At 35.9% G+C, this 13,942-nt stretch overlaps 2 protein-coding genes across 5 annotated transcripts in view; one reads left to right on the top strand and one right to left on the bottom strand.

The window, feature by feature from the left end:
* ARHGEF26 (Rho guanine nucleotide exchange factor 26) overlaps positions 1-3,295 on the top strand; it is a 53,877-nt gene extending 50,582 nt beyond the window's left edge. For all 4 annotated transcript variants that reach the window (XM_087725344.1, XM_087725342.1, XM_087725343.1 and 1 more), the window contains one exon: positions 1,677-3,295. In XM_087725344.1, the coding sequence (XP_087581470.1) occupies positions 1,677-1,819 (143 nt within the window). In that variant the 3' untranslated portion in view covers positions 1,820-3,295. The remainder of the gene's footprint in view (positions 1-1,676) is intronic.
* A 4,457-nt stretch (positions 3,296-7,752) lies between these two features.
* Positions 7,753-13,942, bottom strand: part of DHX36 (DEAH-box helicase 36) — a 29,941-nt gene continuing 23,751 nt past the window's right edge. Inside the window, exons 18-25 of the mRNA XM_087725340.1 lie at positions 13,622-13,795; positions 13,314-13,400; positions 12,415-12,498; positions 12,190-12,289; positions 12,011-12,101; positions 9,939-10,059; positions 8,975-9,127; positions 7,753-8,208 (exon numbers count right to left, since the gene is read on the bottom strand). Of these exons, the coding sequence (XP_087581466.1) occupies positions 8,023-8,208; positions 8,975-9,127; positions 9,939-10,059; positions 12,011-12,101; positions 12,190-12,289; positions 12,415-12,498; positions 13,314-13,400; positions 13,622-13,795 (996 nt within the window). The 3' untranslated portion in view covers positions 7,753-8,022. The remainder of the gene's footprint in view (positions 8,209-8,974; positions 9,128-9,938; positions 10,060-12,010; positions 12,102-12,189; positions 12,290-12,414; positions 12,499-13,313; positions 13,401-13,621; positions 13,796-13,942) is intronic.

The raw sequence follows: 13,942 nt of genomic DNA, 5'->3' as shown, positions 1-13,942 counted from the left end.
AGGCTCCAGCTGTTCATCTTCCGTCACTGATGAGAACCCTCATTAGAGCCTTCCCCAGACTCCAGGACTGGCCCATGTTCCTTCCCAACCTCCTCACTGTCCGAATCTGCTGCCAGCTCTGCTGGTGGGCCATAACAATGAGGCAAAATATAGTCTTTGGAACTTTAACTTCATTAAATTATGTCCAGAGGCCAAAGAAGTTTCCCTCCTACTAATTGGCCAAGTGTTCCATCTCTCAGGCTGGGGGGTCAAACAGTATGCCCCTCAGACAGGGTTCGCAATTTGGGAGTCCTCCTGGACCCACAGCTGACTTTTGAACACCACTTGTCGGCTGTGACCAGGGGGGCATTTGCCCAGGTTCGCCTGGTGCACCAGTTGCGTCCCTACCTGAACCGTGAGGCCCTCACAACAGTCACTCGCGCCCTTGTGACCTCTAGACTGGACTACTGCAACGTGCTCTACATGGGGCAGCCCTTGAAGAGCATTCGGAGACTTCAGCTTGTCCAGAATGCAGCTGCGCGAGCGATCGTGGGTGCACCTCGGTTCACCCACGTAACACCTATCCTCCGCGAGCTGCACTGGCTGCCTATTGGTCTACGGATACGCTTCAAGGCGCTAGTCGTCACTTATAAAGCCCTTCATAGTATTGGACCTGGGTACTTGAGAGACCGCCTGCTGCCAATCACCTCTACTAGACCGATTAGATCCCACAGATTAGGCCTCCTCCGAATTCCATCCGCCGGCCAGTGTCGACTGGTGACTAGCCGGAGGAGAGCCTTCTCTGTGGCTGCTCCGAAGCTCTGGAACGAACTCCCCGTGGAGATTCGAACCCTCACCACCCTCCAGGCCTTCCGCAAAGCCCTTAAAAGCTGGCTGTTCCGACAGGCCTGGGGCTAAAGAGCTGTTGCCCCCGTCTCGAATGGTATGACTGTTGTGTGTTTTTAAATTATGCATTGTTATGTTTCGTTTTTATTTTTTGTCTGTACCCCACTTCCCTGATTTGAATTGTGAGCCGCCCTGAGTCCCCTTCGGGGGAAAAGGGCAGCATATAAATATAATAAAATCAAATCAAAATCAATCAAATCTTTGATATAGGAGTCCAAGGGGGATCAGGGTTTAACATAATTATATCAGCATGTCCATTAAACTTTACCCTTTGAAATTATTCATTTCTTTCTGCTTGGAAATGCAAGGCCACTGCTTCCCTTATCCACTGATAGAAAAAAAGAGAGAGTTCTATCTCTTCTCTCCAAAGGAAGAGATAAATGGTGAGAGATAAATGGTGAGAGATAGAGACATCATTTTAGCTCCTGGTGATTATGCTACATTTACTTTTCTATTGTCCTTTCCTTGAAAGAAAAAAAAAAGTGCAGGTAAAGTAGAGCTGATGCAGTCCTGGATGTACTTGTGCAGCAGAGCTTGGAAATTCATAGTGGCTAGTTTTGGGCATCAAAGGGTGCAAGCTCCCTATCCATTTTTAGTAAATCATTGACTATCACTAATTACCCTGAGGGTGTAGTAATACACAAAAGTTTTATTAAATTAATGGTCTTTGGGAACCCAGCTGCATATATTAAATGCAATATTAAACTCAGTAGAGCTCTATTGGATCTGGCAGGTTTCTTTATCCTTATGGTGGCTTGTAATGTGTTTAATCCTTTTGCACTTCATCGCAGGTTGGTATGAAGGAGAACGATTGCGTGATGGAGAAAGAGGCTGGTTTCCAATGGAATGTGCCAAGGAGATCACATGTCAAGCCACAATTGACAAAAACATGGAAAGAATGGGACGTTTGCTAGGCCTAGAAACTAACGTATAAAGTTGTCTCTAATATACGTACTCTAGAATTTGCACTAAAGTCAATGGCATTTTGGTTCCTTCCGCCTCGCCCCGTTTTATCTTGGTAGCAGATCAGATCTATGAAGATGGATTTTTAAGAATGGAAGAAATTAACCCAATTCAAGGCAGATAAGGGTTCTTCTGAATCAATTTCTACACAATAAACTTCATTTTTAAAATTTTCTAAAATAAATGTTGATTTATTGATAGCGTGTTGATAAGCATTCCTATTTACAGTATTTACAAAATATTCCTGTATCTTATATCTAATATATCTTTGTTCTAAAAACTAGTTCTGTAGTCCATTCATTTCACCTATTTTAATTTAATAAATAGTTTTCATTGTTTCACTCCCAACAATCAGCATTTTGAATTGGATCAAGCTTCTGTTATGTGTGCAGTTGCTGTGGTGCACATGATTGAGCTACCTGTTTGTATATTTTGAGGTAGAGAAAGGCTGTTGAGACCCATGAACATTGATTATTACTCTTCCAACTGATTTCAGTTGAACTGAAACACAATTGATTTCATAGCACACACTGTGACACATGGACTAATTGGAGACAAATGATGGATGAAGACACAGAAACTACAAATATGGCAAAGACCAAGGAACAGTGCGTAGACTGCTTCCACTTATGCAGACTTCAGATAAAGATGAGAAATTGCCACAATCACAAAACAACATTGCAATTAACATTTGAAGGTGGGGGAGAAGAACGGATGGGAGTAGGTTGAAACATTTAATACCATATTTTCAAGCATTTATCATTGGTTTGTAAATATGACATGGTAAGTTTATTGACAAGGGGTTTTCCATCCACCCTCATCCCTAAATCACATTTTTTTTCAAAATACAGGAGTAATTAATTTTAAAAATCATTAACTATTCAAAAACATCCATGTAGTGGAAATTTTCCAATTAAAGGGGAAATAATCCCATACATTATTTTAAATGGGATAAGAATTGTAGCAGTGCTTGAGAGGGACTATAATGTACTCTAAACTTCCTTTTTCTACTTTAAAGCACTAAAAACATGACTTGACTTCCTATATGCTGTGTTAATTTTACCTCATTGATTTCAAGTTGTTTTTAGCAACTAGTTTTTTATCAAAGCAGCCTATTGGATTGTGAAAGCTATATTGGTCTTCCTTTCCCTTCTAAAATGACTCCTGTATTTCTGTTAAGACTTTTATCACATGATGTACAGAGGAATTAATTTGCATTTATAGTCATAATTTATCAATTTAAATTTGTAATGCATTTGCTTATGTAAATAGGCATGGCATTTTACTGACATATTTTAGCAATTCTGAACTTTTTTTTAATAACAAACAGCTAAAAAATTCTATGAAGTTAATACATGGTCCAGAATAAAGCATTATAGGAGAGAATCAGACAATAACCATTATTCTAGTATTGTTTCTGAACTCTTAATAAAACTATTTTTTTTTTAGTCTCTCACGTCATTATTTCTAATCTCATGTACTTACGCCTGTACTTTGACTTGCATAAGAAGGTTGTATCATGGACTCTGTCTAGGTTTGCTATTGCAGTTTATTTTGGTTTGCTAGCACCAAAATAAATATAACCTGCACTATTGAAAAGTTCCATCTGTTATTAAATGAAATTTATTCTCTGAGCTGGAGTTAAAAGTGGGATTAACAAAATAAAGGAGTGGTAGTAGCAGTTCTTCAATAAATACCATGCTCTGCTAAGGTAAAAATTGCTCAGGATTATGTTACCTCTGTATAGTAAAGCAGCAGTAGCTGTTCAGTTTTTAGTGGTGACCCTTTATCAATGTAAATCTGCATCTGATCTGTGTAGAATGGAAAGTCTTGTTTGCATTACTACCATCATATTGCATATTCCAGTTTTGCATTTCACCAATTATCCAGTCTGCATCAATGGAGCATAAATTTACAGCTCGCATATCTTCATGCAGGCAGTCCATTTGTTCATCAGCTGGTTTTGAGGGTGCTGGCAATCTGGACAGAGGGCAAGGGTCCACCTCACAATGGATTCCACATCACTCTGACCACATATCTATACTACCAGTCTTGCTTCTCTCATTTTGTCTTGAAGGCCTTCCAGATGTTTTTGTTTGCAATGATCCATCCAGGTGACCCTTCCCCCGTGACCATCTGATCATTTGTATTTTCATTGTGTGTGGTCCCTGTTTGTCTCTCTGTTGGCCAGCATTCTGCCCCATAGAGTGCCACTGGATGGGCAACCATGTGGTAGATCTTCGATTTAAGGCACAGCAGGATCTTCCAGATGTAGAGGATGCCAGTGACCTTCCACCACTTCAACCAGGATCAATCACTTGTGTCCAGGCATCCAGAAGTATGTCATCATCAGTTATGCAGGATACAAGGTAATGAAAATCAGAGGCCTTTACAAGCAGGGTACTATCAACTGATTTTACCATCTGTCTGGATGCTGCATTCCAGGTATTTAATTCTTGCCAAATAAAGTTGCAGTCCAAATTCATTGAGCCATATCTTCCATTGGTTAATCAGTCACTCGATTGCATCTCGAGTTCTATTCTGTATAGAATAGAATAGATTGAAATGTCTGACTAACATATTCATTCAGTCTGAAAAGGAATGCTTGCTGCTTCCCAGTATTGCTGAAGTGGCTGGATTATCAAAGGTTGAACCAATGGACATTGTCTTTAGGATGATGTAGAACATCTATGGCTCCCAAGCCAATAACTATATCTGGAAATAGCATATCTGTACAACACTGAATGAAGAATTCCAGTTCTTGGTTCAGAAAGCATCTGATCATAAGATCTTGCACTTTTTTGCATGCTGCTGGGAAATTTTTGGACTTGACGTCCACACATCTTAGAGTTGCTAAGTTTGAAAAATACACACTTGTACAACTAAAAGTTTGAGAGGCAGAGAGGAAAGATAGATGTTGAACCAATGACAGTCATAGCCCTGATTTCTTTCAGCAAAAGATCAAGCTCCAACTCCCTACATGTTTTTGGCTTCAGTTTTGATAGGACGGCAAAGTTTAGTCAACTACAACTGATGATTAAGTACACCACTCAGCCTTCAGGGAGTCTCAAGAAGTGAACCCATCAACTTTGGCCCTAGCAATAGAAGCCCTTGCCTCCATAAACAATCCTGGTGAAAAAAAATCAAAAGCAGTTGAAAGAAGAGGATGACAGAACATCTACATGGCCAGATACAACTTCTATAAAATTACAATTAATATTTTAAAACAATTGGAGTTGCATGTCAGATGACAGACACGTGAGCTTGGAAGAAATGTTTGATGACAGTCTTGATAAAATGCTATTAAGTCACAATGAGTCAGAAATTGAAAAAAATTAAAATCATTTTTCAAGATCCTGAAGTTCATATGGTTGAAAAACAAATGTAGTAATATTTATATTAATTAAAAAAAATCAGATCTTAAAATGTATTATGTATTGGTAGGATACATCTCTGTTTTGGTTACTTGCAATCTAAAATAAACATTGCAATCTACAAACAGAAAATATCAAGTATTTTTTTAAAGGAACAAGTTATAAGTAGAAAGATTTGTATTTGATCATACTTCATATTAAGTAATATAACTGTACCATGATAAATAAATAAGCTATGGAACGAAATGTGAACTGTTGAATCAAATTAGCCAATGAACTCAGTTAATATATTGTCACTTGGGGAATTGCTAATATTCAGTTTTATATTTTACATTATATAGCTATGTATGTAACATAATTCATTGCTTGGTTACACAAAGTTTTAAATTTAACCCATTAGGCACGTTTATACAACATGTGTTTGATGCTCAAGTGTGCAACCAAAAAATTCCATTACAGTAACAGTTTGTTTCCCAACAGATTCATATCTACATCAGAAAATTATAAGATAACATGCTAAAATAATTTCTATTCCTTAAGGACAAGTGTTTGCGAATGAGTTCAAGTAATTTATCCTACATTAATTTAAAAAATGCCCAGCTAGCAATAGCAAATAAGGCTTATATACCATTTTACAGCCTTCTTTAAGCAGTTTAGAGTCAGCATATTTCCCCTAACAATCTGGGTCCTCATTTTACCCACCTTGGAAGGACAGAAGGCGGAGTCAACCTTGAGCCTGGTGAGATTAAAACTGCCAAACTGCAGTCAGTCAGCAGAAGTAGCCTGCAACACTGCACTCGAACCACTGTGCCACCTTGGCTCAATTTGGAAGCATGCATATGAGTAGATAAATAGGTACCACTTTGTTGGAAAGGTAACAGTATTCTGTTCACCTTGGTGTATCATGCTGTTCATATGACCAGAGATGTCTTTGGACAACGATGACTTGGCTAAGAAACACAGATGACCACCACCCCATATAGTTGGACACAACTGGACAGGGGAACCTTAACCTTTACTTAAAAAAATAACAGCTACAGCAAGGAACCTCTAGACAACCTAATGTATTGAAGGGCATGTTTCCCACACAATACACAATACTTCCCAGATGAATTCACTGAGAAGATAAGATCAGAAAAAAAAATCTACATAATTGTTTATAGGAATCTATGCAGCTACTTTCATTAGCAAGCACTTAGCAGGAGTACTAAATTTTATGTGGCCTTCTGTGCCTAATAATGTCTGTTTTGTTTTACAGGATGGAGAGAGAAATAATGTTCCACTTGAATATTAATACAATCTTTCCTAGCAAATCTTCTAAATTTTACAAGTGAACTGGAACATTTTTTCAGAACTGCCTATTAAACAATATGTGCATATACAGTAAAAGTATATTGGAATAAACTGCAATAATATATTAGGAAACCAACTAGAGAACCAAACATGTGAATTTTGGACATAATTTATGGAAAATTTAGGGAGTTCATCAGGTTACAAGAAATCAAACATATTCAGCAAACAACCTTGAGTCATACAAGCAACGTCTATAAAATTGCAATTAATCTCTTTAAAAAGTTTTTTAAGATTCAGAGTTGCATGCACCAGGAAGAGGAAGGACTTGTACCATGGTTTAAAAGTATATTAGCTGGACGTGAATTGATACATCAGTTTCAAGATATCTATATGTCTTTAAAATTAATTGTTTAATAAGTAGATACTGCTTAAATCCAGATTCTGCAAGAAATATTTGTGTAGTCCTGAAGAGTTCAAAAATGACATTCAGACACGGCCAAAACAACCATGTATTTCTCCCATTCTTGAAATAAGTTCATGAATATTCTAAAATCCTATAATTATGCTAGAATTTTCTGCATTATGAACACTAGGACAAATACATTTCCAAGCTTTCACGGTCTCCAAATGTGTCAACTTCAACTCTCACAAATCTCAGCTGGGAAAACTGGGAATTCAGGGAGTTGCATACATTAAGAGGCTGGCTAACTTGGACAGATTGATTTTTTAAAAAGGGCTCAACTATAATTGCAGGAACAATTAAAAATACACTATTGAAATAGAGGTTGTTCTTTAGTGTACAGTTAATGCATATTTGATTCCATTAGAATTTGAAGGACCTTATTTCTATTCCACAGCTCCATATTCAAATTCCCTTTGCAAAGAGAAAACATGAAACCCTGTTCTCATCCAAACAGCTGGCAGTTTTTTGCAAGCTATCAGACAAAGCTTGGTTGGTGAAAGTCAACATATTATTTCTTACATTGTATGCAAAACAGCTGGAATGAAGCTCACATTCCTAAAGTGATTCCATTTCATGAATGCCTTTCCCATCATACTCTTCATCTAGTGACTTCATTCAATTCTACAGCTCCCAGGAGGATATAAATTGGTTCTAACTGAATTCCTTACTAATTCTAAACAGACAATAAATATAAGACTAATATTCAAAAAGTGAAATTTTAGTTAATCTGATCACTTTTCAAACCAACAATTTCACAGAATTGTGTAAGCCAAAAAATGTAAAAATCGGTTCATTTTATTTTATCCAACTTTTGCCAGAGGGAAATCAGTTATACAAGAAGCGGAAAATAACTTGACGCACATATACAATATTACAGATGATAATGCACTTAACAAGTACTTTATACACGCCATGCCATTTACACAAAGCCATTATGAAATACTAACGCTAAAGATGAAATAACAAGATGTCCAGATGTAAAAAAATTAAAAGAGATGGGGAAAAAATTGGTAGCGTTACCATGTTTTCAACAAGGAAACACTATTAATTGTATTGTTCATTTTGGAAATGAGGCGCAAAGTTTCTGGCAGTTTCATTCTCTTGTGTAGTGATTAAATCTATAATAGCTGTCAACACTGCAGTGTCCCTTGATTTAGTATTGTTCCAGTCCACAGGTTGTGGATTTTCTATTTTCTCTTGCAGAAGGTCATCCAATTCTTTTTTCAAATCCTAAGGATAAAAAAGAATTGTTGGTGAAAGTTTATAGGTCATTCTCAGCTTATAACCACAATAAGGACAGGAATTTCAGTCACTAAGTGATATGGTCATTAAGTGAGTCCTCCCTGGACCTGATTTAAAGCCCATTTTTATCATGGTGATTAAGCAAATCATGGAGTCATTTAGTAAATTACACTATCATTAAAGCAATTCCCCAATTGACTTTGCTTGTCAGAAGCTGATATATTTTCCGTTGTATACAGGGAAAAATAACAGCATTCTTTCAATCTTCAGGCATAGAAGCAACCTTCAAAGATGTGTTAAACAAGTTGCACAGCCAACAAGCCATACTCATGTTTTTCCAGTTATACTGTGCATACCTGTATATTTAAGATTTTCACAGAATTTATGACCTTTTTAATTTATTTTTCTCTTGACAGTAATGTTTAAAGTATTTGCTTCAATTTTTCTCTTTGATATATCACTACCGTGTTTCCCTGAAAATATGACCTGTCCTGAAACTAAAGCCTTGCCACATTTTTCATGTGTGCAAAAATATAAGCCCACCCCTGAAAATAAGCCCCCTGGACAATCCCCTCCCCTCCGGCCAGGTAGAGCACTGCTCGCTGACATAGCAGTATCCCGAAGGCACCAAACAAGGTGGGGGGCAAAGGAAATAATCTATATGACACATGTTTTTAAAAGTCTTTATAATATAATTATTAAATTGTGTAAACTATTTTAAGTGGCCAATTCCACGAGGGTAGCGGAAACTCACCTTTACTAACTGTGCTGTTCTTGCTGGAGACTGAAAAACAATCCATTCATCTACAGCTATTGTATCCTGATCTTTGTCCTTTTGAATTGAAATATCTCCTCCAAAAAACAAAAGACAATATGGCGAAACTTCCGTACAGTCATACAGGTATATCTACAGTAACAAAAACATTTCACACACAATAAATATAGAAATGTAATCAACATAGGGCCTTGGAACATTATTTGATTTTAAATGCCTTTACGATGTCCAAATAGCACAGCAAATCATGATTTACAATAAAATAAATAAACCCCATTCTTGCAGCTTTGGAAGTTATATTTGTTTTCTACTGTAACCACAAAGAAAAAATGAGGAGTTTTTGTTTTTATTTCTAACCCATCAGGCATTTCATATTATCTATTTCACTAAGTTTAATTAAATTAATTAATTTAAAGGCTTGTTTTATTATTCAGACTAAAAGCAGCTCTTAATTGCGCTTGACTGAATGCAAATCAACTCAGATATTTTTGTAATAATTACATAAAAGTTTTCTCTTTCGTACTGATAGTATTGCATAGGACCAAATGCTAAGCAAAGGCGATAATACCTTTGTACCTTTTTGCTTTGTATTAAGCAAAAAGCATGATACAAAAGTGAATATACAATAGGATTTATTCGTATAGATTTATTCATACTGGCTACATCATCTTAATACTTAAGTATTAAGTACTTAATACTACTTAATACTTAATACTAAGTATTTAATACTTAATGTTCATGTTAATGCTGACATCTTCCAGTCTCAGCTTATCTACCTATTGCTATTACTTTCTTGAGGAAAGCTTAATTATATCTACTTGATGTCTGTAGCTAATAAGGGTTATTTGGGATGAAACAAGCATAGAAAGATCACAATTGTTTCAGCCAACATCCATCTATATACACACATATTTAAAATTAGTAAAAAAAATGTTCAACTTACACTACTTGTCCTCATTTTCAAGTGATAAACTAGCCAGTTGTAATGGAATTCTGTTTCTTCAACATTCACAGATTTGGGATGAATATTCACTGTTCCATCTGTTTTGGTGGAAACTTTAACCCTGAAAGACACAAAGCAGTTACAACTTACATGACAGAGATGTACAGGAATAAAAAAAATTATTTTTTTAAAGGCCTGAAATGACAATTTGCTGATTTACTCTCCATTCTACAGTGAGACACTGACTTCTGACTGGTCCTAAGAGTTGAGGGAGCCTCTGAAAAAAGTAGCATGGAGGGAGGTAACTAGGAATGGGGAAAATTGAAGAAAACCTGGAATGCAATTCCCTCAATGAAATAAAACTATTGTTTTGTGTAAGGATCAGCAAGTGTAGATGGGGAACATTATATATGTCTTATCTCAAAAAAATAAGTTAGAAAGTAGCTTATATACTGAACCAATGTTTCTCAACCTTAGCAACTTTAAGATGTATCCACTACAACTCCATGGCTGGCTGGAGAATTTTGGAAATTGATGTCTGCCATGGTTAAGAAACATTACATTAAAACTTTGACAAGAACCAAAAAGTACACGTAAAGGAGATTAATAATAATCTTTTAAAATTCCTCATTAAAAGAATCCAGTTATTTTCCTATATTTAGTACTCTTGTATGCATAAATTCTTTTATTTTTATTTTCCATGTATAAAAGATTGCTTTTTCAAAGATAGTTCCAAATCGATGACCCACTGCTACCTTTTTATTTACTTTTTACATAGTAGATGTTCTGTTATTAATAAAAAGCCATTTTCTACCATTTCCTAATTCAGGATATCCCAAAAATAATTAACATATTTTTGCTGAACAAACATACTTTTAGAATATGTAAATGAGAGCAATTAAGAGTAAAGATGTTAAAATGTTCATTAGCAACACCATCTAGTGACAAAACAATATTATTGCAACTTGTTTCAGCTTTCAGATGTTAATACAATCAACATGATACCCTTCAATAATATCTGATTAGATGACTTCTTAAAGATTTTTTTTAATAAGACTTTAGAGAGCTTAAAATAACCAAAATAAACATGAAATCTATATAATCCTCAAATTCAGTTTCTGGGGTTTTTCTTATATTATGGTGATTAGGATGTTTAAAATATAGCTAGGAGCCATGGGAATAATGCAACAGCTTACTCTCTTGAAATATCTTCCTCTCCAAACTCTCTACTGTGAAAGGTAGGAGGATAAGGCAAAAGGATTGCCTACAGGAATAGCTTGGGTTGTTTTTCCTCTTCCCCCCCCCCTTAGATTATGGAGATATTATAGAGACAAAGGGATTTCAAGAGAGTAAGTCTGCATAGGGCCCCATGGCTCCCAGCCCGGGGTTGCAGTCTGTTCACATTGATTTATACAACAAGACATTAAGCAGGCACTCAAACATTCCAAAGTGGAGGGGAATTATTAGGAGGCAAGCAATAGTCAATGGTGTAAAACTGAATTATTTTATCTTTTCAGCCAGACAGTACAGTCATGCCATTTCTCAGTGACAGCTTTGCTTAGCAGCAGAGTTTCTGAACCCAATTAAGGTCATTAAGCAAGAATTACCGGTAGCTGTATGACAGTTTTTGTTTTTTGTTTGGAACACTTTTAAGCAATTTGTCTTAAACATGGATAAAGTAACAAAAAGCATGGATAAATGTAGTCTTCCAATTCTCACTCTTCCTTCCTTGCATATACTGTAAGAAAATCTTGGGGCAGACCCAAAAAGTTTGTACTGTACAGAGATCTTTAAAAAGATCCTAGATCATGTTGGCTACATTGTTGGAAGCTAGGATTGAAGGACTATTGAAAAGTCATACCCTGCTGCTTAAAAGAGGTAAGATGCCTAATAGTGCTCATTGAAAAGTATTCTCCTCAATGATTACACACCAAATCTCAGCAGGCAGAAGTGCTAAAAAGACAACCAATATACCAAGTAAATTTGCTGCAATATTATTGAGCTCTGCTTAATAAATTGATCTATATGCATTCCTCATAAATAGTCTCAGAGTACATTTTCAGAAGCCTTACATTTTTCTCTTTTTGCTGAAGTTTGCTCGGATTTTGGCCACCTTTGGATATAATCCAGCACAGATAACAGCTTTGAGTAACTTCTCATTTTCTGGAAGACAAGATAGTCAGGGGAAGTGAAACTTTCAATGGAAGAACCGAAAACCTCTCTGTTATTTTGTTTCTCCCTCAACATTTACCTGAGTTAATGTTGGATTTGGGATCCCAAGGGTTCCTACTATTCACAAACCCAGCTGCAAGGAGATGTTCTGCAAATTGCCCTTTCATGTTTCGCAGCATCTAGAGAGTAACATATACGCACCAATTAATCTTTTGCGGATTTGTAAAATGCAGTTTCCTGCCAGAAACAATGTGGTAAAATGTAGTCTGGATTTCCTATATTCCAAGAAGAAAACAGTTATTACCTTCAGGGTATTGGGAGAAAGAAAGTACTCCCAGCAATAATCCTTCTCATACCTGAAGCCACGCCGCTGAGCTTCTTCCCAACCCTGAAAACAAGATGCATGTGTTAATACAGGTCCTACTATAATAACTCAAAGAAAAACTGAATAAATGTGATTGCTAAAATAAAGTGAGATGCCAGATACCAAGTAGATTTAGGAATTGTCATAGGATAGGAAATTTTATAATTAAAATACATTATTTTTGAAACAGTACATATACTGATAATCTCTGTCATACAAGCTATGTATTTTTGCAAAACAAGAAATAGCCTCGAACAAAATTAATAGTGATACCTTACAGCATTCTCAGATATAATAAGAATAGGGAAGGAATAATCCCGTCACCCATAGTTTCCTTGTAGGGGAGATTACATTACATAAAATGTAATGAATAAAAGATAAATAAAATTAATTCCAAAGCACTATTTTTAATAAAAAGGCAACTAATGGACTATGATCCAAAAGCTTGCCTTTACCTAAACTATCACAAGATTTTTTTTTCACAAACACATTTGAAGTAATTAATCTTAGGCTTTAAAATAAAGATAAAGGGACTTCGTCATATACAAACCGGATGAAACATTGAAGTGAAATTAAACTGAAATTTTAAGATTATTTAGAATGAATCACAACAGGTACTGATGTAAGAATTTGGTGTTCAAATTAAAAGTATTTGTAACATAGATTATGCTTCACTTTGCCAGTAAATTAAATATACACCGCAGTAAGAAAACTCCTCTGGCTTTCATTCATTGCCCAGCAACAAAGGTTTCTTATATTTATGAGTTCTGCAAGCTTTTCTTTCAAAGAGGCAGCTATCCTCTGAAATTACTACAGATTGCCAATTGTAACAGAATTACCTTGAAAGCATTCACAACAGTCAGGTGATCACTTTTAGAATTTCTTGAGAGTTCCTTTCTTCTTGCATCTGCTAATTTTTCTTTACCCTTTAGAGGAGGAAAATACTTATTGAGATAAACAAAGAACCCTTTTTCATCTGTTTAGTTTTTAAAAATAAATCATTCTGAGCATGCAATAAACTGTGGTTGAATTTGCTACAATTAGAATAGAATCAAGTAAAACATTGGATTTCTGCCAGCTATTTCCTACTAACATTTTTAAAAAAAGGCATTTTACATGTTTTCTATTTTATTTTTAGATACGTTACCAAGGGAATGACAAAGGGGTCCTTGAAGCTGAGGCCAGCTGCAATAGTGAGAACAGGATCTAAGCAACAGAATAAGGCTCCAAACAGAATCATTTTTCCAATGTGTGGCTCCACAGGTAATCGTGCCAAGTGGACACCAAGGGGAGTCAACTGTTCTTGTCTGTCCAATGCATTCTATCAGTGGGAAGAGGAAAGAGACAGAACCAATGAAAAAAAACATACAACATGAAAGAGGAGAGCATGGATAATGGCTTTAATAAAGAAGAATGAACTACTAAATTAGGTTTATAAAGTCAATGAGCTACTAAATTAGGTTTATTA

The sequence above is a fragment of the Thamnophis sirtalis genome, unplaced genomic scaffold (assembly GCF_051295495.1).
Source record: "Thamnophis sirtalis isolate CommonGarterSnake01/CBP01778 unplaced genomic scaffold, rThaSir2_p1.2 scaffold_11, whole genome shotgun sequence".
Classification (NCBI taxonomy): Eukaryota; Metazoa; Chordata; class Lepidosauria; order Squamata; family Natricidae; genus Thamnophis; species Thamnophis sirtalis.
This window is presented reverse-complemented; position numbering and strand designations above follow the sequence as displayed.